Source organism: Plectropomus leopardus, chromosome 12 (genome assembly GCF_026936395.1).
Source record: "Plectropomus leopardus strain MGB_pleo_1.0 chromosome 12, ASM2693639v1, whole genome shotgun sequence".
NCBI lineage: Eukaryota > Metazoa > Chordata > Actinopteri > Perciformes > Serranidae > Plectropomus > Plectropomus leopardus.
In genome coordinates this window covers 2,537,721-2,561,584 of record NC_142187.1, presented here as the reverse complement: position 1 = coordinate 2,561,584, position 23,864 = coordinate 2,537,721, and the positions used below count along the sequence as shown (strand labels likewise).

Sequence of the window (23,864 nt, the reverse complement as noted above, 5' to 3'; positions counted from 1 at the left end):
TGACCAGACATTAGCCAGAAGGAGAGAAACAGCTCTCGGTCTGAAAGAAAGTTAGCTCTGTTGTATGATGCAACGTTTTCAGCAAATGCAACATCAGCTCATCCATGCTTCTGTGTGATGATTGAGTCATCAGCCTAAACATTAATATTGCTCTGCATTTGTTGCATCGGTAAAACTGTTTTTTAACACCTTCACCACAACAACTTTATCATATTTCTTTCAGTGTTTGATGTTCTGTTGCCCTTATAAGATAAATGAATGCAGCTCTAAAGAGTACACTTGCAGGGCAAAACAATAGCCTAGGATTGCTGGTAGGACTTTGTTGTATTCTTCTACATAATTCCTTCTTTCTCTTTCAGCGCATATGTCGGAGGTTACTGGCGGTGTACAATCTTCCCAGCTGGGGTCGCTGTGAGCTGGCACTGTCACTGCTTCTGGAGCACAGCGCCCCTTACTCACTGGAGGACGTAGTGCAGGCTGTTCGAGAGTCCCACGACAGGGAGTTCATCAAGAGAGTGCTGGCTAAAGAGTGCCCCATCTGCCTCTCTGTCTTCCCCCACAGCAAGGTACTGAGACTGCAGCCGCTGCTGTATCCACCTGGTTTTATGCACATTTTCAATTTGTGCATTAAAAAATCTGAGTTGCAAAGCTGAAAATGTGAAAACAATTGGAAATATTTTTAAAAGTGTCTTTGCTTGGAGGAGGTGAAAAAGTTGATGTATCCATAAAAGATAAATGCAAGTACAATAGAATATCACATTTTCTTTTATAGATTTTTCTGAAAATTTAGTTTGAAAGTGCACGAAATTTTGGTAGAAACGTGACTAGTGAGTGTTCTTAAGAGCTTTGCAGAGCTGAAGCATATCTTAATTCTGCTTTCCCCCTCTCTCCTCTCTCAGATGCAGTCTCTGACATCCTGTCAGTGCTCTGTGTGCTGTGGCTGTTTCCAGCAGCATTTCACCATCGCTGTAAGGGACAAACACATCAGAGACATGGTGTGTCCCGTCTGCTGGGAGCCAGACATCAACGACCCCGAACACCTCAACAGCTACTTCTCCACCCTGGACATCCAGGTAACAAATAAAAGAGAGGAGCAGAGGGAGAAATGATGGAGAACATGAAGACTGCTGCTGCCTGCTCACATCATTATTCAATATGTTCCTGTAACATATGTGATGCCTTAAGTTTCTTAACATAGTGACTACTTCAGGGTTCCTACACATTTTCTTGGATAAAATTTCAAAACTTTTCCATGACTTTTAAAGGACCCATAATAACATTTCAGACACCATTCCCAGTCATATAAGAACAGAGCTGCACAGTATACTCCAAATGTTAGTTATTGTATGTAAAGTAATTGTCTTAATTTAATCTAATCTTATCTAATCTAATCTAATGCTTCTAACTGTATTAGAACTGAGTGTAAACAGGCACAGTCAAACAAGAATTTAGATTATACTAGTTTGGCACTGACTCCAAGCATGAGGGAAATTATTACACAATAAGTGTATTCCTAATGCATATGATTAGAAACTCATTCCAGGATGTAAGTCTGAAAAACAATGCTGCAACATAAGAATGCAGGAATATGCTTTTTAAGCCTTGGAGTGGGACGTGTAAAGTTATTTGCAAAAGATTACTGTGACAAAGTTCATAACTTTTCCAGACCTGGAAAATTAGATTGAGAAAATTGTGAAGATAACAGCAGCTAGTGATCTATAATCAAACGGTGCTGAGCAAACTCCACCTTCATTGGTTCGTTTTTAGCCCCCAAATATATTTTCAGTGCTTTATGTTGCTGTAAGACAGCACTTACTGATGGGGATTTGAAGCTGGTATTTCAAAAACAGCAGACTGCACTGAGAAAAACATTTATTTAATTCACTGAACAGCGGAGCTGCTGCTCTACAACTGCCTCCATCAGCTGCTGTGGAAGCTAAGGAGGAGACAAGATTCAAATATAGTCAGCACTTAAACTGATATTGATTTTCTTAAGTGGCTAAAATATGTTTTGCTGCAGCCCTTTCCACAGCAGGACATCACTTAGCTTCTGTGCTGGTGTTGTGGGACTGTACTTTATTTATTCAAAGAGGGGATGGCTGGGGTGTGACTTTTTTTTTGAAGATAAATATAAAATACTACCTTTTATGGTTTTATGTCCCTCACCCAAGCCAAAATTAAAAAGTCTCTTCTCAGTGCTTAATTTGTTTTATGCCGGACCCTTTTTCCTATCCCTTCCCCCCTCATAAATAACCAACAGTCCCTATCCGTAAAAATCAAGGGAAGCCAACGCAGCAACTAGATGCACGCACAGAGTCCAATTAAAGTTTGACTGAGGTGTTTACGACGGAATAACTCTACTTCCAAAACATTATCTGAGCGTGTTAGTCTGATATCAAGAAATTCACCTTAGTCTGATTTCAGTTGCACTAACAGGTTTACATGTGTTTTAAAAGCCAAGTTTTAGTTGCACTAACGCAATTAATTGACTTTTTCTAACATCATGAGAAAGTAAAAAGTGATTTCTCTTGTATTTATTATTGAATGATGTACTTCAGCTGCGAGAGTGTCTGGAGCCAGAAGTCTATGAGCTGTTCCATAAGAAGCTGACAGAGCAGGCTCTCATCAAGGACCCCAAGTTCCTCTGGTGCTGTCATGTGAGTACAACATAAATCACTCCCGAACTCTCAACAAAAAGAAAACGTTTTTTAAGCCACAGCTTAAGAGTGTTTTTTTTCTTGTCAACACAACAACAGCATAAGCAGTGTTCAAACAGTGTGGTTTTTTCTAAGTATTACACTTTTTCAATGTGACATTGTTAAAACAATAGATCTGTTTGCATTGGGGTCAAAGGTAGTGATTAACCCTTGAAGACCGCTTGGCACTTTTTACGTGCTTTCCATTCTTAATTTTTTGGCTGTGTTCATGCATATAGCAGAAATTTTGTTTATTGTGTATTTTTGTTTAATCTGTGAATTTTCAGCCCAGCTCCTACAATAACTCTAAAATACACTGTGGAAACTAGCCTGTTACGTTCAGACTTTTAAGTGCAAGAAAAAAAAAATCACCATTGAAACCTATTCAAACTGACATTTTTGATCCCACAACCATCAATGCATAAAAACATGCATTGTATTATTTCTGGGTGTCATTCTGGGCTTTGGCCTTGGAATTTGGCATTTTTACAATTTTCTACCTGATGATGTAATTTTTACAATATTTGGCATATGGAGAAAATACACGCTATTTCCACTAGGTGCACTCTCACAATCAATGTTGCTGCTAATCACTGACATATTCCAGACTGTCATTATCAAAAAGCAATCTACTTTGAATGAAGTACATTAAAAATAATTCCTTGTGTGTGTGTGTGTGTGTGTGTGTGTGTGTGTGTGTGTGTGTGTGTGTTTAATCTAAAATCTTCTCTTCTCTTCTCTTCTCTTCTCTTCTCTTCTCTTCTCTTCTCTTCTCTTCTCTTCTCTTCTCTTCTCTTCTCTTCTCTTCTCTTCTCTTCTCTTCTCTCCTCTCCTCTCCTCTCCTCTCCTCTCCTCTCCTCTCTGCAGTGTTCATATGGGTTTATCTACGATGGCGATCAGCTTAAAGTCACCTGTTTCCAGTGTCGCAACAGTTTCTGTGCTCAGTGTAAAAGGCCTGTAAGTATTTGTTTCCCTCTTTCTCTCTGTGTTGTGTTAATCTCTCTCTCTTTTTTATTTCGTACTCGCTGTATTTGATTTTTCACAAAACATTGTTTTAGCCCTTTTTATCATCTTTCCTTCCCCTTCAAGTCAATAAAAAATGACCATTTATATATCAGTTCTTCGTTCCGTGTTTCACTGAATTCTCAAAGAAAACTTCTCACCTCTCACATGCCTCTGGAGAAAAGAATCCAAAAATGACCCTTCAAGACATGGATATGAGGCATGAGTTCAGCCTTTTGACCACAAATGCGCCACATAATGTGTCTGATCACTGGCTCATCTTTCACCATCACGTTGATGTCTTTATATATGTGACACAGGAGTCTACAGACTTGGACTCGTGTTGTGAAATAGGGACTGTCACCTCCACTTTTACTCCTCTGCTGTGAGACTCGTATCTTTAAGCCAAAAAGCTGAAGCTTGACTTCATTCCCATAAATATTGAAAAATGTGCTGTGTGAAATTTGACCTTTTGGAGCTCAAACTGTCCTGAATAATGAAAAACATACCTAGGGTGTGTGCAACACCTTCAGCTGCAGCTGCTGGCAACACAATAAAAGGAATTTTTACCTTACAGTTAATTAGTCTGTACACATACAAAAGTAGTTAATTTGTTTTGCCTCCTCTCTGATGCACCAGTCATTTATGAATGTGCTTATTCCTGTGTTTCGTTATTTAAAGACATCTTCTTGGTTTTTGTTAAATATTTACGATTTTATCTATATATTTTTCTTTGTCAGTTGTGCTGATTTTTAGAAATAAGCTAGTTTTTCTGCTACCTTTCCTGTTTTAAACAAGACTGTAGAGGGCAGCTGCCTGCTCCATTAGGAATTTGAGATAAAAATATCTAATCCTGTGTTTTTATCTGAATGTTCCGACAGCTCAATGAAAAATTATCTCAAGTGCAGAAAAACTCATTTGCTTTCAGGGTTTTGGATTTAGTTTTTCTTTCCATTGGGCCTGACAAATGTCTGTGTTCCTGCTGATCTGAACTCATCTTTGCACCATTACTAACAGATTATCACCATCAGAGTCTGTTGTTACTTGTCATTCCTCTGTACATTTGTATCCTTTTATTAACCACTTAAAACCTGTATTGACATTACTTTTTTGTGCTGCATTCAGACATATTTCACAGGTATGTAAAACAACAAGGCACAAAAACCAATGAACAACTTAGCAAGAAATATTCTTTAGCAGTTGATTGCAGTAGTAGTTGCTAATATGATGGATGGACAGCAGCACACATTATTACTGCACCCCCAGGAAAGCTGCTCAATCATGCAGCAAACTTGTCCGAGTGGAAAAATCCACTGTGGTCCAAAAAGCATTTTTCCCCAACAGGCCCAAGACACATCCATAAAACTGCTGAAAGGACACCTTGAACTGCAAACAAGATTAATTATAATCCTTTGTATTCTGAATTTTTGATGCATGGTAGTTTTATATTTGTTAAACTTACCTGGAGCTGAGAAAAATGATTTAAAAATCTGTGATGTCATCACAATGTAAAGTCTATGAGCCAAGTAGGAACTAGGGAACTTGGTGGGGCCAACAAGAGAAACACTCCTGTGGGCCGCATACTGCCAAAGAAAACCAGGAGTCTAAAAACTGTTGTGGCGTAATCACCAGGTGAGCAGCTCCACTGGAATGAATAGGCTCCATCTTGGCAACTAGTATCTAGTTATTTTGTATAAATTTATGATTATTACGCTAAAAAAAAGTTGTTTCATCATAAAAATATGACTGAGCAAAATGTTTAGTTAACTGAATAAGAGGTGAGGTGAGGTTAGTATAGTTCTACAATTCTACAATTTCATTTAGCAGACGCTTTTATCCAAAGCGACGTACAACACAAGCAAGAATTTAGACTTAAGGAAAAAACCCTTAGTAAGTGCAAAAAGTGCTTCAGGTGTGATTGGTCACAGGTATTGCCGTCTAGTGGCAGAAGAAGTGCCGCACTTTTTTTTTTTTTAAACCAAAGTAATAACCAGTAGCAATCTCAGCATCTGAGATTCAACAATCTCAGTATCACTACTTACGATGACAGTCAACATACAACATCACACAACTTTGTCAGTGCTAGATAATCATTAGGTGCTGGGTTTTGGCCCTTCTGACTTAATCTACCCCAAAGGGCAAAGCGGAGAAGAGTCAGGTTAAGTGCCTAGGTGTTCTCGGAACAAATGAGTTTTCAATTGTCTCTTAAAAGTAGAAAGGGACTCAGAACGCACAGAGTTTGGAAGTTTGTTCCACCATTTGGGAACAACAGAAGAGAAGAGTCTGGCTAGAGATTTAGAGCCGTGCTGGGCTGGAAGCACCAGGCGTCTTTCGCGTGCAGAGCGTAGTGGGCGAGAAGGAGAGTAGACCTGCATCAGGGATTCCAGGTAGGCTGGAGCAGTTCTTGTGATTGTTTTGTAAGCCAAGAGAAGTGCTTTGAATTTGATTCTGGCTGCCACTGGAAGCCAGTGAAGAGAAATTAGCAGCGGGGTGATGTGCTCTTTTGGGCTGGTTGAAGACCAGACGTGCTGCTGCATTCTGGATCATCTGAATCAGTTATAATAGATATAGTTGAAAATGATTTCCCTTGTTAGTGGGTGTGTTGTGTGTTGTGTGTGCAGTGGGAGTCTCAGCATGCAGGCCTGTCCTGTGAACAGTACCAGTCATGGAAGAGAGAGAATGATCCCGAGTATCAGAGACAGGGCCTGGCTGGGTACCTCCGAGACAATGGCATCAGTAAGCGCGCGTGCACACACACGCATGCACGCACGCACGCACGCACGCACGCACACACACACACACACACACACACATTTTTACAGTATTATTTTCTAGCTGCAATTGAAGGTAGTATGTTCCACTTTATCTCAATATTAATCTGGGTTAAATGAAGACAGCTCTGCTGAATGAGATTCAGTCTCTGTGGACAATGATAATTTGTATATTTTCATATTTTAGGTTTATGTGCAAAAAATCTTTGTTTGTAAAGTGGTTATCTAATAATAGTAGTGGAGTAAAAAGTGAAATGTTTCCCTCTGAGGTGTAGTGGAGTAGATGTAGAAAGTGGTGTGAGATTAAAATACTCAAGTAAAAGAAAAGTGACCATAAAATGTACTTTAGTTCAGTACTTAAGTAAATGTACTTAGCTACATTCCAGTTCTGGACAGCAGAGGGATGGACAGTAACTAAAATTACAGTAACTTGGAACAATGCACCAAGTAAAGAAGTTTTTATTTTGCCCTGAAATTACATAACCAAGTCATAAGAATTCCTCTGAAACATTATCTAAATTTGATTAAATTATATCTGTGCATTTTTTAAAAGTTCATTAAATGTAAAACTTATTTTCCTTGTGTTGGTCAACAATTTGTGGCCTTTGAAAGTGACGTTTTTTTCTTTTCTTAGTAGTGCTTTTTGAAGTTTTCTTTCGCAAAACCTCGCTAGCCCTAGCAAAATAAAAACAAAACCAGGATCGAATAAAAGTAGGAGAAAATATGTACATACATACATTGTCTCTTACATAAGGCCCATTCTTTGTCGTGAGGCAGTTTGCCTTTAATTTGACCTTCCAACAGTCACAGGTGTGAAACACATCAATTCAGTGAATAAATCATTTATGCACACTGTCTGCTTGATTTGTACACTGCTGAAAGATTTAAAAATGTTACTTAATATACTGACATAGCCTCTGTCCTCTGTGTTTTTTCCCTCTTCCTCTTTCTCACCATCACATCCTGCCTGTCCTCCTGTCCTCCTGCAGCCTGTCCCAACTGTCGCTTTCAGTATGCGCTGTCTAAAGGAGGCTGCATGCACTTCTGCTGCTCGCAGTGTCGCTACCAGTTCTGCAGTGGCTGTAACAACCCCTTTCACACTGTAAGTCTGACACACACTGTTAGGCGGGGGAAATTTTTACAATCAGTCATTTAGCCCGTACATTAGTAGAAACATATTTCTCATTTTCACAAGTTTTATTTCTGGCAAAGGACAGAATGAAAGATCGCGTGGTACATATGTTTAAAAATAAAATACAACTATTCTGAGTTGCATAATTATGATGAATGACTGATGATTGTGTCGTACTCGTTTTAAAAATAACTTAGAATAAATCAAGTCACACAGTGCAAAAATACATGAAGCCCTTAAAGGACTCATTGGAAAGTCATAAAGTGCAAACTAGTACAAATGACTAGATTTAGATTGTTTTTCTTTTTTGTTTAAATTATCTAAGTTCACTTTAAACATTCCTTAACAAAAAAAATCAAATCCTTACCTTGTACCTCCTGGAATGACTGCGGGACCTGACCTACTTAAAGGATTGAATTTCTCACAGTTGGAATGAAAAGTTTTAAACACATGTGGTGTGAACATACCTTAAGGTAACCATGGAGGCTATTAACATTTGTAATACCTGACAGAGTGACAGATGTCTCCTCTTCTCCTGTCCTGTCTGTCCTCCTGTCAGACCTGTGCAGTGGACGAGTGCAGCGTGTCTGGATTACATGCCCATCACCCCAGAGACTGCCTCTTCTATCTGAGAGACTGGGAACCTTCCAGGCTGCAGGGTTTACTGCAGGTACACACACACACACACACACACACACACACACACACACACACAGATGATTCTTCTGTATGAAAAATACATGCACTGGGAATTCTGCATCCAGGGATTGCAATTTAGTTTTTGATGCTCAGAAAATTCAAGAACACTTGAATGTCTACATAGGGTCCTTGGCCGTATCATTTGCAAACCTTCCTGTAAATTTTGACAGAAAATGTTGAACACTGTTCATATACATTACCTTGTTAAGATACATTTTACAATGTAGCACATTTGAGCTATTTTGGATTGGGAAATAATAAATACAATATAATGAATGTCCAGTGGGAAAATTATGGCAGCCTTGAGATGCAAAATACAACTCGAAACAAAAAAAACCAAACAAAAGCAAAACAAAACACAGGTAAGAGTGCCAATGAACAGTTTAAAAGACACCAAAACAGATGACACAGCATTTTACAAAATACAACAAACATTTCATGAAACATAAAACACAACAAAAAAGCATGCAAAAATAGAAAATGCAACATTTTAGAAAATACAATATTAAAAACAAAACATTTCACAAAGCACAACAATAAATAAAAACACATTTAACACAACGCAATATAAAATATTAAAAACACATATATATATATATAAATATATATTTCACAAAACACAACAAAACAGTAATTTTAGAAAACACAACATTAAAAAAAGATATTATCAAAGCAGACAACATATTTCTTAAATTTTGGTGTTTCCTGCTCTGTTATAGTTCTATCTGGATCGCTCTTTTTTATGTTTTGTTGAGGTTTTTGGTTTTGTTGTTGTGTTTTTAGCAGTGTTGCTTTCTATGTTGTTTTTTGTCCTATGTTGTTGTGTTTTGCATCTCGGGACCGCCATGAAAAGTGTGTCAAACAGACCAGTGTGAGTTACCAGTGTTGTCCTTTTCTTTGCCTCACAGAATAATGGAGTGGCCTTCAACACTGAGCCTCCTCCTGGGACACAGACAGGTAGGCCAGAGGGCTGTTTTGCAAACCTAGATGTGTGTGTTTGTGAGGTAGACAGAGTTTTTAATGTCGCAGAGGTGGCTTTCTTTAATTCTGACAAGATGACACTTACAACTAACCTGGTCAGTTCAGAGTTTTGGATTGAAATCAGCTTATGGAAATAGTGTCACTGTAACCTTAATCCTTACAAAATCCATTGAACTGATTATGCCAGAACTGTAAGAGTCTCTCTTTGGAGGGAGGTGTTCAGAGACCAAATAGGTTCATTCATTCTTTTTTGATAATATTCTCCCTTAGCCTTAACATCCTCAGCTGAGGTAATAGTCTATACATGCAAACTTGATGAGTAACGCTGCAGTAGTCATGGCACTGAGCAAAGTGGTGCGATTTCAGTTGCACAAACTGTATACATTGTGTCTTGTTTTTGCCTGGAAATGTGCACGCTTTTTGTTGATGATGCAGCAAATCTGAGCAAGAACTGTTTCATTGAGCCTTTGTGACGAAGACAGTCGTGCCTGAAGCCAGCATGTTTTCGAGTTGTCCGTCTGTCCCTTTCTTGTAAATATACCTCAAGAAAGCCCAAAGAGAATTTTTTCAAGTTAGTAACAAAGATCCGCTTGCACTTAACGATGACCTTATTAGAATTTGGTGATCAAAGGTCAAGGTAAGTGTGACCTTTTTATAGTCTCAATTTTGTGAACGCAATATCTCAAGAACCTCTGGAGGGAATTTTTATAAATTTGGCACAAACGTCCACTGAGACTCAACAATGACTGACAAGAACTCGGTGGTCAAAGGTCAAGGTAACTGTGACCTTGTGTTTTTCTCATTCTTGTTAATGTGATATCTCAAGAAGGCCACATAGACTCCAGAATGAAATACGTAATTGGTTGACTCTATAGCAGTTATCAAAACCAACAGTACAAAGTGCTTTACACGTAAAATCACAATAAAACACACTCACAGGAAAAATGTCAAAATACAATACAAAATAGATATATAAAAAAACAACTTGAGTGCAAAGTCAGGGGTAAGGCACAGTATAAAATAATAATCATTCACAGAGACATTGCAGGAATGCCTTTTAATAAGAATAGGTCTTCAAAGGTGATTTAAAAGAAGGTAGTGATGTAGCCAGCTGGAGTTCCTCACGCAGATCATTCCACAAACTCTGACTACCAAATAAAATATACAAAAAGTAAATATGAATAAACTTGAACAGACATTCATTTATTGACAAATGTGGAAGATTTAAAATCCCTAAATAAAGAAATGAAATGCAATACATGTTAAGATAACTATTACCTTTTGTGTTTATAGGTTTTGTTTTTGATAAAAAAAACATGTTAATAGACCAATTATTTCACTTTTTGTCTTTAGTATTTCATGATGTAATTTTTCTGTGCCATGACAAAATCAAATTACAACAGAGAAAACAAAGCCAAGTATTGCATGGACCAGTAGAGAGCAGCATAGAACTGCCAATGCTGGACACAGCACCCTGTCATTAGCTTCTGTAAGGAACTGCGTGCCAAAATGAAAAACAAGCAACTGACAGCAATCACAGATTTGGGGCAGAACTATGAGCAGTGCTAATGTGATGACATGAGCTGACGGCAGACATGACAGCTGATATTTTCATATCAGGTGCAGCTTGTATGTATGTTCGTGTTCCAAGGAAATCATAGGCATCCAGTAGCTTATACGCCACTACAAAACACCAGAAAACACAGGGATAAAGAACATGGAAAACATAGAAACACAGGAATAAAACACACACAGTAGTGAAGCGACCCCTAGCACTACCACAGAGAGCTCTCACTGTATTAGATGTGCTACTGGTGGCAGTGGAAATGTTAGGTGGTTAACAGTGCAGGTACTGCATTGATGAAAAATGTAAACAAATACAAATGCAGATTGTGTGTAAGGTTAATATAACCATTGTTTTAGATCCTCAGGTGGGGTCCTTCTGGCCGTTCCAAAGTCGAGATTTGAAACTAAAGGTGACCGTGTTTTTGCCATCAGGGCCCCTCGGCTTATTTTACCATTTTAATTTATGTTTTATTTATTTTATTTCCTTTTATTTGTGGTTTTATTGCTTCTGTTGTTGGTTTTGGTCTATCTATTTGTATTATTTTATATTGACATTTTACTTCTTGCATCTTGTACTATTTGTCCTCTGCAAGCCTGAACGATGGCCTAAAAAATTTCATCTTGTGGCTCATTTAGACTTTTCAAATGTTTTCAAACTGGATGGCTTAACTCTAGATAGAGAAATGAGTCATTTCACAGGGATTTTGACGCTAACAAAAAATTATGCACTGATGTACAGACATCTCTCATCAATGAAAAAGTCTTTCTGGGCCCATTGGAATCATGTGATGGACCTTGACAGTGTAATTCCACTTCTGGCCACTATGTAAAATTTGCTTCAGAGCCTAGTGCCCTTCCTGGGTGCTTGACATGAACCCTTTAATGGAGATAATGTTGCAGATGGGGCCTAGTCCTCTCAAAGTCCACATTCATCTCTTTGGTCTTGGAGGTTCTCCAACAGGCCTCTGCACTTGCCCCCCCTGTCCAGATTTGGCATTACCATGCATTTTGGCATCTGCATCTGCGATCTGCAAGTGGTCGGCTGAGAGACATTGCCACTCATAGTTGTGCCTATCATGCATCTCCAGCAGAGTACTTGTGTTCAGATTTTGTTACAGTTCCAGGTACATTTATTGCATCTACACTTCTGCGAGCTGCTCTGTAGCATGTTTGCGACTCATGTTTGTGTTTGTGTGGGTACAGCTGGAGATATCGCTGTCAGCAGTATTCAATAAGTCTCCATCCACTGGGCAAAACAAGGGATGCTCATGCAACACTTAACCTTAACCTAACCAGTTAACCTTTTTAGGTTAAGTTCCATAGCATTAGTGCGCTGTCACCAAAATAACCACCACGTCCTGCATGGATTATGTTGTCGGTTTTTGGAGCGTTTTTCGCATTTATACTACAAAACACATGCGGTCAAATGAAAAAGATTCCATCACATGCATCTTGGTGGCTGTTTCTACATGTATTCAGTGCTCTCCAGATCTGATCTGATCACCAGAGATGCATATTGATGCAAGGACCAGAGCCATTTAGGAGAGAGTCGTGTCATCTCCGTTCGCTCCATTGACCGTTTTTTTCACAGCAATGATGGAACGTTTCAGAACACATTTTAAAATGGCCATTATTTAAAATATTAAGACCCAAACACATTTTCCTAATGTAGAGATATTTCTCCAGACATAATACGAATGCGCATCGGACCCGCGGGACACCACCGCACGCACATGTAACTCTTGGAGTCCCTGACACAACACAGGCTTCGTGCCAGCCGTAGTAATGGATATTTTTGAATCATAATTAATAATTTTTACCATTTTACAACGCATCCATAAGCTGTGGACTGTAAAACCTGTAAAGGACGTCTTCTCGTGTCTGCATCATAGACTGTATACACAGTCTATGGTCTGTATTCAAAGAACTGGTTATCAGTGAGCAGCCTGGAGCACTAGTGGCAGTTATTAAACAGTATTGCACGTAGTATTTACTTAAAGTTTAGCTGTGTAATAATACACGGGGCAATGTTATGGGCACCACCTTTTTTTTATATTTTTGTGGGCACAGCACTTTTTGATTCTGTTGTAGAGTAGCAGCTGTTGCTAATAAGCTTAGCTACTATGAGAGGAATGCTCGTGAGCGAGCGCTGTTCACTTCAAGCACTGGGGTCATTTGTGTGAGTGAGCCAGTGAGTCGGAGTCAGTGCTCGGGTACACTCAGCCGCGTTCGGCTGTCATTAATTACTACTACGCATGCTCTATGGGCCAGTAGATCCGGGTATTTTACACTTTTTTAAACCCAGAAAAAGAGTTTTCTCTGCTTCATGCGGAAGCCTCCATGAGTCACGTGACGCCCAAGCATTTTGAATATCCATTGTCATTACTCTGTTTATTTTAGTACACTAGCCAGGACTAAACAGGGTGACAGCATCAGACAGCCTCTGCATGTGGCATGACTCAAAGTTGAACTTGCAGCACAGTCCCCTGCAGTGTACCAGTGCTTCTGACCACAGTTTCAGAAGAGTGGTCTCTCAGCCTGACACACTGTGGTCTTTGTGTGAGGTAGTCTGGGAGTCAGGTGAGCAGGTTGGAGTCCACCATCCTAACTGCCAGCTTGTGTCTCAGCATGAGAGACTGGATGGTGTTAAAGGTGCTGGAAATTTAAAAAAAAAAAACGTGATCCTAACAGCACCGTTCCCCTTGTTGGGTGAGGATAAGCACTGTGTAACAGGCAGAGGGCGGCACCTTCCACAGCCACTTCCTCCTGCAGACAGCAGCAGGTGGAGCACACGGTGGACCTGGGGCATGGATCTATTATAAATCTGGATACAGCCATGGGGGTGGGGCCTTGTTCATTCCTGAGAGCTGCTCAGTGGTGCATGAAGCAGGACCCCAGGAAGTGCGCCACCCTCTGAAGCAAAATTTACATAGTGGCCGTAAGTGGAACTACAGCGTCACGTGATGCACACTGGCCCAGAAAGACTTTTCCCCGTTTGGGAAAGAGACCTCCTTAAATCACTGGATAATTTTTTTTGAGTCATGTTTTTTTGAGTCATGTTGACTTCAGAACACATTTTTTTATAGCCATTATTAAAAACATTAAGTCCTAAAGACGTAAAATATGCTATTTTTCAAAGAAAGATTTGGAATTCGGTATTTCTCCTGAGATAAAATGAACACACATAGGACCCACAGGACTCTTTTGGATTCTGTACATTTAATTTCTCCGGTCGTGATTATGATATGATTCCCAGATAAGTTGTATGTATATTTGTGTGTGTGTGTGTGTGTAGAGAGAGATAAATATACCATTATCTGATTATCACATAAATATTAAAACCAACAGCGCTGTTATTATACCACCGATTAACTGCTGATGCTAATAAGCTAAGCTACTATGAGAGGAATGCTCGTGAACGAGCGCTGTTCGCTTCAAGCACTCGACTCGGGTAACTTGTGTGAGCGAGCCAGTGAGTCGGAGTCAGTGCTCGGGTACACTCGGCCGCGTCGGCTGTCGTTAATCACTTCTACGCATGCTCTATGGGCCAGTAGATCCGGGTATTTTACACTTTTCTAAACCCGGAAAAAGAGTTTTCTCTGCTTCATGCGCCACTGAGCAGCTCTCATAGGAATGAATGAGGCCCTGCCCTCACGACTATATACAGATTTATAATAGATCAATGGCATGAAGCAGAGAAAACTCAATTTTCGGGTTTAGAATAGTGTAAAATACCTGGATCTACTGGCCTATAGAGCATGCAAAGTAGTGATTAACGACAGCCAAACACGGCCGAGTGCAGCCGAGTGTACCCGAGCTCCCTATCTCAAACACACACATATTCAGCAATTCACTTGACCAGCGCATCACTACAGGTAACTTTAAGTAAAAAAAAAATCCAGGAAATACACTGTGTGTCTTCTGTCAAGACAAAAGTAACATGTGCATTTCATTGCACCATTTAATTTGAAAAAATAATTATATACAATTCTAATTATCACCAAAAGATATGGAAACAGTCCCAAAACTGGTAGGTAACATGGCTGTAGACCTGGTCTATCTGAGCTTTTGTTAAACGTTAAGCCTGAACCTTCTACTGGTTTTAATTTTTAACCCTGAAAACAACTCTTAACTACCATTTCCATTGTTCTTCATTCTTATTGAAGTCTAATCAATTAATTGATCTTATCTTGGGACAGAAATCCTAACAGGAAAAACTGTTTCTTGTAAAAATAATTCGTGACATAATGTGCTTTCCAGGGCTTTTGATATTTTTATAAGAGTCTTATACTTTTCTTTTGCTGCAATTCTTCTTTCTCCCTCTGCTTTTTGTCCCTCTTTTGTTACCATCTTGTTCTCAGGTCTGTGTGGGGTGATAGAGCAGAAGGATGAGGGAGGGCAGCAACCAGATTCAGCTTGTGGAGCTCAGACCCAACCTGGACATGCTGGACTCTGCGAGTATGATGGTTTTGTTCAATATTTGCTCTTACAGTCAACCACAGACTGTAAATAAAGATGGATGACATGACAGCCCTCAGAGAGAGGCTATTCAATCTGGATCGCCCCCTGGTGTCTGACTGTAGTATATGTCCTAAAGCCCGCCCCTCCATTTTAGTGAATGGACATAAGCCAAACTAAACACTCCAACTACAAGCCAAATAAATGTTTCATAAAACAGTTGTCACTGAAGGAAGTTCTCATCACCCTAATTTTTCTTCAAGTGTTTTTATGATAAGTTCAGTATTAATGAGTTATTAAATTATACAAAAGGGGGCTTTTCTGCCATGATTGACAACTGTGACAGCCAATCCGTGCACTCGCATTCAACTGAGTTGCTCACCATTGGTCATATGGGAGTTTTGGCTGGAACTCCCTCACTGTGGATAGTGCTACTGTGCAGACGCGGGTTCTCAATGACATCACCCTCACATGATGGCAACACCAGTATCCTGGATATTTTAAGCTCACGTCAGCATAGCGGGGGTAAGTGAAGGCGTGTCGTCCATCTTTATATACAGTCTGTGTAGTCAACCCTCTGTTCATGTAGTGTAACATTAGCTAACTAGCTAACATTGATGTCCAGATATTGTTGTCATAGAAACAAAATGCACTTGAGTGGTTTTTGATGAAGTGCCCTGCCACTGCTTTCCTGCCAAAGGCAAACACCATGTGCACACACACCCTCAGACATTCCTTCTGTTCTGAAGTTAAATTGGTGCAACTGAATAAAGTCAATCACTAGTTTGATGTGAGTCACTTGTGGATGGACTTTAGCTCGAATATAGATACTGATTCACTACTAACAAACTGAGATGAGGCTGGATGTCTTCCTGCATCATGTTCTAAACCAACACAATTCAAAGTAACAGGAGTTTTGTAAAAAAAGAAAAAAGCGACTTCTATCCCATGGTCAGGCAGCAGTTGAGAGACATCTCTGTGAGATTTGGAAACTTGCAACATGCAAGAAGCCACACTGGTCACCCAGCAACTGATCTGTGACTATGTCACAATCTGAGGAGGGGTACATAAGATCCTCATCAGGAGGGAGCTGCAGTCCTTTGTTTCATAAGCTACTGTATGATCTGGTACAGGATGTACCAAGATGAGGAGAAGCAGAAGAAGGTGACTAAAATCTTAACTCAAATCTATAGGGCAGCTGCGTCGAGGAGCTTAACAAGAAAATAATCTCTGTGTGAGGTTTCAAACAGGATGATCCTGATCAGCTCGCCACACAAGCGCAGGATCAGACTGGCACCCTGGAGCAGGTGGAGGCAGAACTGACAAAAGCAAGATCCATACCATAGCTGTGAAAAGAGAAATCAAGTTGAATGGCAAAGGATACAAGTTTAGTGCGAGCATGTCCTATGATGTGTTGCTTCACTAAAAGACAAAAACTTGAGAACATGAACATGAGAATCTACTGGGGATTATAGTTCTTAGCATATTGTTTCTTAATACTGATAAATGGTTAATTTTGTTACACATTTACCACGTCCATGCAAATGAGCAAGCTTTTTTTTAAATAAATACCTTAATGAAAACTTAATAAGCTTCATGCTTCATGTCTTTTCCGCTCCAGAAAGTGTTAAATGTAAAACATTTGAAGTAAATCATCTGCTAAACTTTTTCACTGGAGCAAAAAAGTCATGTTTTATGTTAAAATGAACATTTCGATAAAATTGTCCCTAACCTTTAGTAATTGATGTTGGTTTATGTTGTTTTGTTTTGCTTTGACTTAGGTTATTTTGTAGTGGGTATAAAGTTTTATTCCAAGTGGAACTTAAAAGGTCTTTAAAAGTCTTTCATGTAACTGTAGAAACCTTGCAGGGAGCAACCTTGATCCTAAATGTAGGTGTAAGAATTGTTTTTTATTTTTATTCCGTCCAATCGTCTAGGGGTACGGTCGAGGTAGGAGGGGTTTTTGGGAGTTCAGTTGTAGTGAGTTTCTGTGGTTAAGGCAAAGCTTTCAGATTGGAAGCGCGAGAAAGTGTTGCACTGTAGAATATGCACAATAGCCCTCTTTTTATTGAAATGTTTTGTTGTTGAATCAGTTTGATGTAATGCTTCCATTAATGCATGATGATGTCATCACAAAGCAAACCTGGGTATGACTACATCTTGCAAATTATTGTGACTTATAGAGCTATTGCTAGCAACTTTCATTGGAAAGGAGCAACTTTCACCGGAAAAGAGTTGGCAACACATAAAGACGACTTGGACTTTGTGTCAAAAAAAGTAAAATGTTGTATTTGAATTTAGTTTGCACTGACATCTTGATTTAAACAGGGAGTTATCCATTTTAAGTATGTTTTTTATTTTTAAAAGTATCATTTTATGAAGTTAGCTGACATGTTTGAAAATTTTATAATTTTGAGCTGTTTATTGATGAATTAACACATTTGCTATATTCTCTATTTTGCATTTTCTTAAATATTAGTAACTTTTAGAATTTCATTTGAATTATTAGAGACTTAATAATAATTTGGAGTGTGGCTCAGTTCCTGATGGAACTTTGACAGAATCAAACCTTAAAGCAAGCAATACTGCAGAGCCCGGGAGTGGCCATAAAGAGAAAAGATAATACTATGAAGCCACATTTTACCAATTTGTGCACCAAATTTTAAGCCCTCTTCTTTCACATCACAAAATCTCACTCTGGCTTTTCATCTGTTGCACCATCAGTTCAGAGCTGTTTCATCCTCTGCTGCGTCATCATGCTCACTTGTTGCTGTCTTGGTATCCAGGAAGCATTACCGGGAGTACCTGGTCAGCCTGATAAACAGCCACTCCATCGACCCCGCCCCCCTCTACAGCTCCAATGAGCTGCTGTTGGCCTGCAGGAGGTATAAGGTGGACGACACCCGCAGGGACGGAGAGGACGGCTTCACCTACTACAGCAAACTTCTCGAGGTTTGTGTGCAAACACACTGATAAATGTGACTTCAGTTAAGTTTTTTAGCCATGCTAGCATCATTGCTAAAGTGCATTTTGTGCACAGAGCGATAGGAGTGTGTGTAATATTAAAGTGGGCCCTAAGCGATATAATGGCTGCACATGGGGCGGCTGTAGAGCAGGTCATCCTCTCATCAGAAGGTCAGTGGTTCGATCCCTGGGCCCTCTGGGCAACATGTCGAAGTATCTTTGAGCAAGATACTGAACTCCAAATTGCTCTACTACTACTGAATTGATCGGTTACTCAGTAGTTACTGAGTAGCAGGTGGCACCTTGTAAGGTGGTGTGTGAATGGGTGAATGTGACATACAGTGTCAAAGTGCTTTGAGTGGTCAAAAAGACTAGAAAAGTGCCATACAAGTGCAGTCCATTGACCATTTGCCTCCAATGTCTACAGCGCCACCTCTATTGAAAGTTATGATTTTACAACCTCCTCCACCGTCGCCCGGTTTGTTGCTGTGTGAAACTTAAATCATAAAGGACACATGGAAACATGAAGACAGTGACTTTCATAATGTTTGATATAGATATATTTTCATATATAAAGGGCGTATAAATTAGTCTTAAACCTAATCACATGTTAACCACAGAGTCGTTGAAATTTTAAGTTTCAACGTTGCTGCTACAACATACAAATGTGATATATATGTGGTTTGCAGAAACAAACAATGCCAACATTTTTTGTCCGGTGACTGGATTGTGTCAATAGCTCGTTTTTTGGTTCCTACATGGTATTATGTTATTCAGACCAGATGAAACAATACCCTGTTTGTTGCCTAATATCAGACAGAATTATCAACCCATCTCACTCTGTTGCTATCTTCAGTCTGATGCTGCATCGACTCAAAGTGATTCCTGAGGAGGAGGAGGATTTGATTTTGCCTAATCAATAACTTAAGATCAGCATGCACACTGGAACAGGTTTGCATCTCTAGTGCGCAAGCGTACTAATGGGGTGCACCAAGTAGGCAGAGTCTGCACATTTGACAGATGCACTGGATCCTTCACTAAATTTCAGCACTGAGAGCGGCATAAGCGTCACCACGACCGCATGGAACTTTGCATATATTTTGATATGCTGTGTATCACTGTTTAAATTAATGTGTTCTATACACTTGGTTCGATATATACTATATGTCATTTTGGTGCAGTGACACTAACATCCTTTTGTGCTCTCCGCAGAAACTGATGGAAGAAGTACCCCTTGGTGACAAGGTGCCACGCAAGAAATAATCAGTCATTGCCTGTTTCCTGCACTGATCATCATATCAACTCAAAACTCAGCTTCAAGAGACCAATTAGCAACAATTTCCTTTAAGTTTTACGTCTGTAGATGTTTACTCGGGCCACTGATGGTGTAAATACACCTCAGAGTCATCGTTGAAGCTCTGCCTGAGTGCTTTTAATGAGTTTCATCTCATCAGTGAGATATTTCATAAAGACAGAGTACAGTGCCTTGCGAAAGTATTCGGCCCCCTTGAACCTTGCAACCTTTCGCCACATTTCAGGCTTCAAACATAAAGATATCAAATTTAAATTTTTTGTCAAGAATCAACAACAAGTGGGACACAATCGTGAAGTGGAATGAAATTTATTGAGTAATTTAAACTTTTTTAACAAATAAAAAACTGAAAAGTGGGGCGTGCAATATTATTTGGCCCCCTTGCGTTAATACTTTGTAGCGCCACCTTTTGTTCCAATTACAGCTGCAAGTCGCTTGGGGTATGTTTCTATCAGTTTTGCACATCGAGAGACTGAAATTCTTGCCCATTCTTCCTTGCAAAACAGCTCGAGCTCAGTGAGGTTGGATGGAGAGCGTTTGTGAACAGCAGTCTTCAGCTCTTTCCACAGATTCTCGATTGGATTCAGGTCTGGACTTTGACTTGGCCATTCTAACACCTGGATACGTTTATTTGTGAACCATTCCATTGTAGATTTGGCTTTATGTTTTGGATCATTGTCCTGTTGGAAGATAAATCTCCGTCCCAGTCTCAGGTCTTGTGCAGACTCCAACAGGTTTTCTTCCAGAATGGTCCTGTATTTGGCTCCATCCATCTTCCCGTCAATTTTAACCATCTTCCCTGTCCCTGCTGAAGAAAAGCAGGCCCAAACCATGATGCTGCCACCACCATGTTTGACAGTGGGGATGGTGTGTTCAGGGTGATGAGCTGTATTGCTTTTACGCCAAACATATCGTTTTGCATTGTGGCCAAAAGTTCGATTTTGGTTTCATCTGACCAGAGCACCTTCTTCCACATGTTTGGTGTGTCTCCCAGGTGGCTTGTGGCAAACTTTAAACGAGACTTTTATGGATATCTTTGAGAAATGGCTTTCTTCTTGCCACTCTTCCATAAAGGCCAGATTTGTGCAGTGTACGACTGATTGTTGTCCAATGGACAGACTCTCCTACCTCAGCTGTAGATCTCTGCAGTTCATCCAGAGTGATCATGGGCCTCTTGGCTGCATCTCTGATCAGTTTTCTCCTTGTTTGAGATGAAAGTTTGGAGGGACGGCCGGGTCTTGGTAGATTTGCAGTGGTCTGATACTCCTTCCATTTCAATATGATTGCTTGCACAGTGCTCCTTGAGATGTTTAAAGCTTGGGAAATCTTTTTGTATCCAAATCCGGCTTTAAACTCCTCCACAACAGTATCTCGGACCTGCCTGGTGTGTTCCTTGGTCTTCATGATGCTCTCTGCGCTTTAAACAGAACCCTGAGACTATCACAGAGCAGGTGCATTTATACGGAGACTTGATTACACACAGGTGGATTCTATTTATCATCATCAGTCATTTAGGACAACATTGGATCATTCAGAGATCCTCACTGAACTTCTGGAGTGGGTTTGCTGCATTGAAAGTAAAGGGGCCGAATAATATTGCACGCCCCACTTTTCAGTTTTTTATTTGTTAAAAACGTTTAAATTATCCAATAAATTTCGTTCCACTTCACGATTGTGTCCCACTTGTTGTTGATTCTTGACAAAAAATTAAAATTTTATTTCTTTATGTTTGAAGCCTGAAATGTGGTGAAAGGTTGAAAGGTTCAAGGGGGCCGAATACTTTCGCAAGGCACTGTATCTGTTGTAAATGAGATCTCTGCTGACTATAACAGGTGACAGCAGCTCTGACAAAATATTTAATGGCATAAAAGTTAAACTGATAAAGGAATATGCATTTATTATGTATTTCAGACTTTGCTACTATCTCTCTTCTTAAATGAAGAGACTTTATTTTGAAATGTAATTCCTAAATATGGGTTTGCTGATGGAACAAGGCTGGTCTGTAGATGTCCTCTACTAGGCTTGGGCCGTATATAGTATTTCATATAGTTCTTAACCCTTTGAAACCTGGAGCAAAATTGCTTTTCTTGTGTTGCCTTTAGACCTCTTTCACAAGTATTTAAACCCTGTAGCCATAAGCAAATTGGTGCAATGAAATGTGAGGAAAAAAGGCAATGAGAAACTTGATAAGATATGTTCTGCAAATTGCAAGAATTGAGTAGAATTTGAAAATTATTTTTAAAAAGCTAGGTAAAAATATTGAGGAAAAAAAGCTTGGGAAAAACTTGATATGTTACAGGATTATTATTCATTCTTTAAGCAATTTTTCCAGGTCATTTCCTTGTTTTTGTTTTTTAACTATTTTTTCTTTCTTTCTTTCTTTCTTTCTTTTTTCTCTTTTTTTAACTAATTTTCTTTTAATTTTCAGATAATGTTCGTGTGTTTTTTACAAAGTTCTAGCTAATTTGGTGGTCATTTCTTCTTTCGTTGCTCATTGCTCTCTTCCCATGTTTTTGAAAGAAATCAAGCCAACTGGCTCAGGTTTCAAAAGGTTACATTTCACTAGGGTATACAGGATATGGCAGACAGGATATGACAGTATATGTAGGCAAGTTCACTACTTTCTTTACTTACCAAAGCTTTTCAGAATAATAAAAACACAATAGAAACCCACAAAATGTTAACAGAAGGAATATTCTTACAGCTATTTTCCTAGTTTAACAGAGAAATACAACTGTACACTTGAATTTCTTTTGGTCATCGACAACTGAGGCTTAATTGCCTCGTTAAACTCTTCATAAAACTGCTTCATTCAAACTTTACAGAAACAAAATAAAACTCACCCAAACCATCTCGGTTACGTTTGTTAGTAATCTAGTTAGTAAGTCCACTGTTCCAACAATTACCAGCTACAGTTTGGTCCAAATAAATCCTTAATTCACCAAGTAAGATGTAAAAAAAAACAAAACATGCTGTTATTTCCCACAGTCTCTCTCTGCCTGCTGGCTGTCGGCTGTTTACAGTCCTGTAACTTCTTCCTCCACCACTAGATGTCACTGTGTCACTGTGCTCAGCTGCCTGTTCCACCAGTAGAGACTGCAGACTGAGGTGTGGTGGTGCGTGCTGTACTCTAGATACATGAGTTTCACAGAAAGAGAACCTGTCTTTATGACAGTTTAGAAAAACACACCTTTGGGGTTTTTAAATACCCTTGTATTACATAATACTCTGATACCGTCCAAGCCTACCCTCTACAGGAGGTTTTCAATCTCAATCTCTCAATTAAAGTTTCATTAAATTGAACGGTAAATCAGACACAAAGTTAAAGTAACAACAGTCATGTCTATTGAACAGAGTCTTCGTGTGCCATTTTCTAGATGCTGGGAGTATAGTTTCATCCACATTAAAACAAGAGAAATCATAGAAACACTACTCAAACCATCTTTGGCAGTCTGGCTGTCATCACGGAGTCTAAAATCAGTGATCCTGATAACTGAGAGTGTATCATGTAGCAGATTAACAACTGGCTCAGTTCACTCTATTTTACTGATTTAGTCTTGAGCACGTTAGCATGAATTAGGCAGAATCCTTAATTACGAGCAACAATCACATGCAGCATCAACAGAAAACAGCAGAGAATTTGATATGAGAAAAATAAGACCCCAGGAATTACACAGCTTCAGGTAAAACACTGACAGAATAATCACACAACTCAGATAAATTAAGGAGCAGTAGTGTATCTGTAATCCAGATATTAGGGCTAAAATTTATTTTGTGTATGTTTTTATGCCCTTATGCTGGCAATAACCATGGCTCGAGGTGTTGTGTTTTTTGGTTGTCCATCCATCTGTCTCATTCTCGTGAACACAGTGTCTCAAGAACATCCTGAGGGAGTTTCTTCAGATTTGGACTCTAGGGTGAACTGATAAGATTTTGGGGGTCAGAGTTTCAGGTCAACAAGACCTTTCAGCCATCTCATTCTCATGAAAGCAATGTCCCAAGAATGCCTTGAGAGAATTTCCTCCAATTTGGTGCAAAAGTTCACGTGAACTCAGCAATGCATTGAATACATTTTGGTGGTCATAGGGCAAGGTCACTGTGAACTGGTCTTTCTCAATCATGAGAACGTGATTTCTCAAGAACACCTTATACACCGTTATACGTGGCTGCATCCATGTATAAGGGGTTTCTGAGAGGTGATAGTCGACAATTTCACAGAGGAATTGTGGATTAAAAACTTCCGGATGATCCACTCAACTTTTGAAGAGTTATGTGATGCAATA

At 39.4% G+C, this 23,864-nt stretch overlaps 1 protein-coding gene across 1 annotated transcript in view; it reads left to right on the top strand.

The window, feature by feature from the left end:
* The window catches only part of rnf31 (ring finger protein 31), a 50,749-nt gene extending 31,007 nt beyond the window's left edge, over window positions 1-19,742 (top strand). Inside the window, exons 14-24 of the mRNA XM_042498254.2 lie at window positions 360-566; window positions 900-1,073; window positions 2,559-2,657; window positions 3,564-3,653; window positions 6,320-6,434; window positions 7,459-7,571; window positions 8,161-8,271; window positions 9,209-9,257; window positions 15,209-15,305; window positions 18,092-18,257; window positions 19,482-19,742. Of these exons, the coding sequence (XP_042354188.2) occupies window positions 360-566; window positions 900-1,073; window positions 2,559-2,657; window positions 3,564-3,653; window positions 6,320-6,434; window positions 7,459-7,571; window positions 8,161-8,271; window positions 9,209-9,257; window positions 15,209-15,305; window positions 18,092-18,257; window positions 19,482-19,532 (1,272 nt within the window). The 3' untranslated portion in view covers window positions 19,533-19,742. The remainder of the gene's footprint in view (window positions 1-359; window positions 567-899; window positions 1,074-2,558; window positions 2,658-3,563; window positions 3,654-6,319; window positions 6,435-7,458; window positions 7,572-8,160; window positions 8,272-9,208; window positions 9,258-15,208; window positions 15,306-18,091; window positions 18,258-19,481) is intronic.
* The last annotated feature ends 4,122 nt before the right edge of the window (window positions 19,743-23,864 follow it).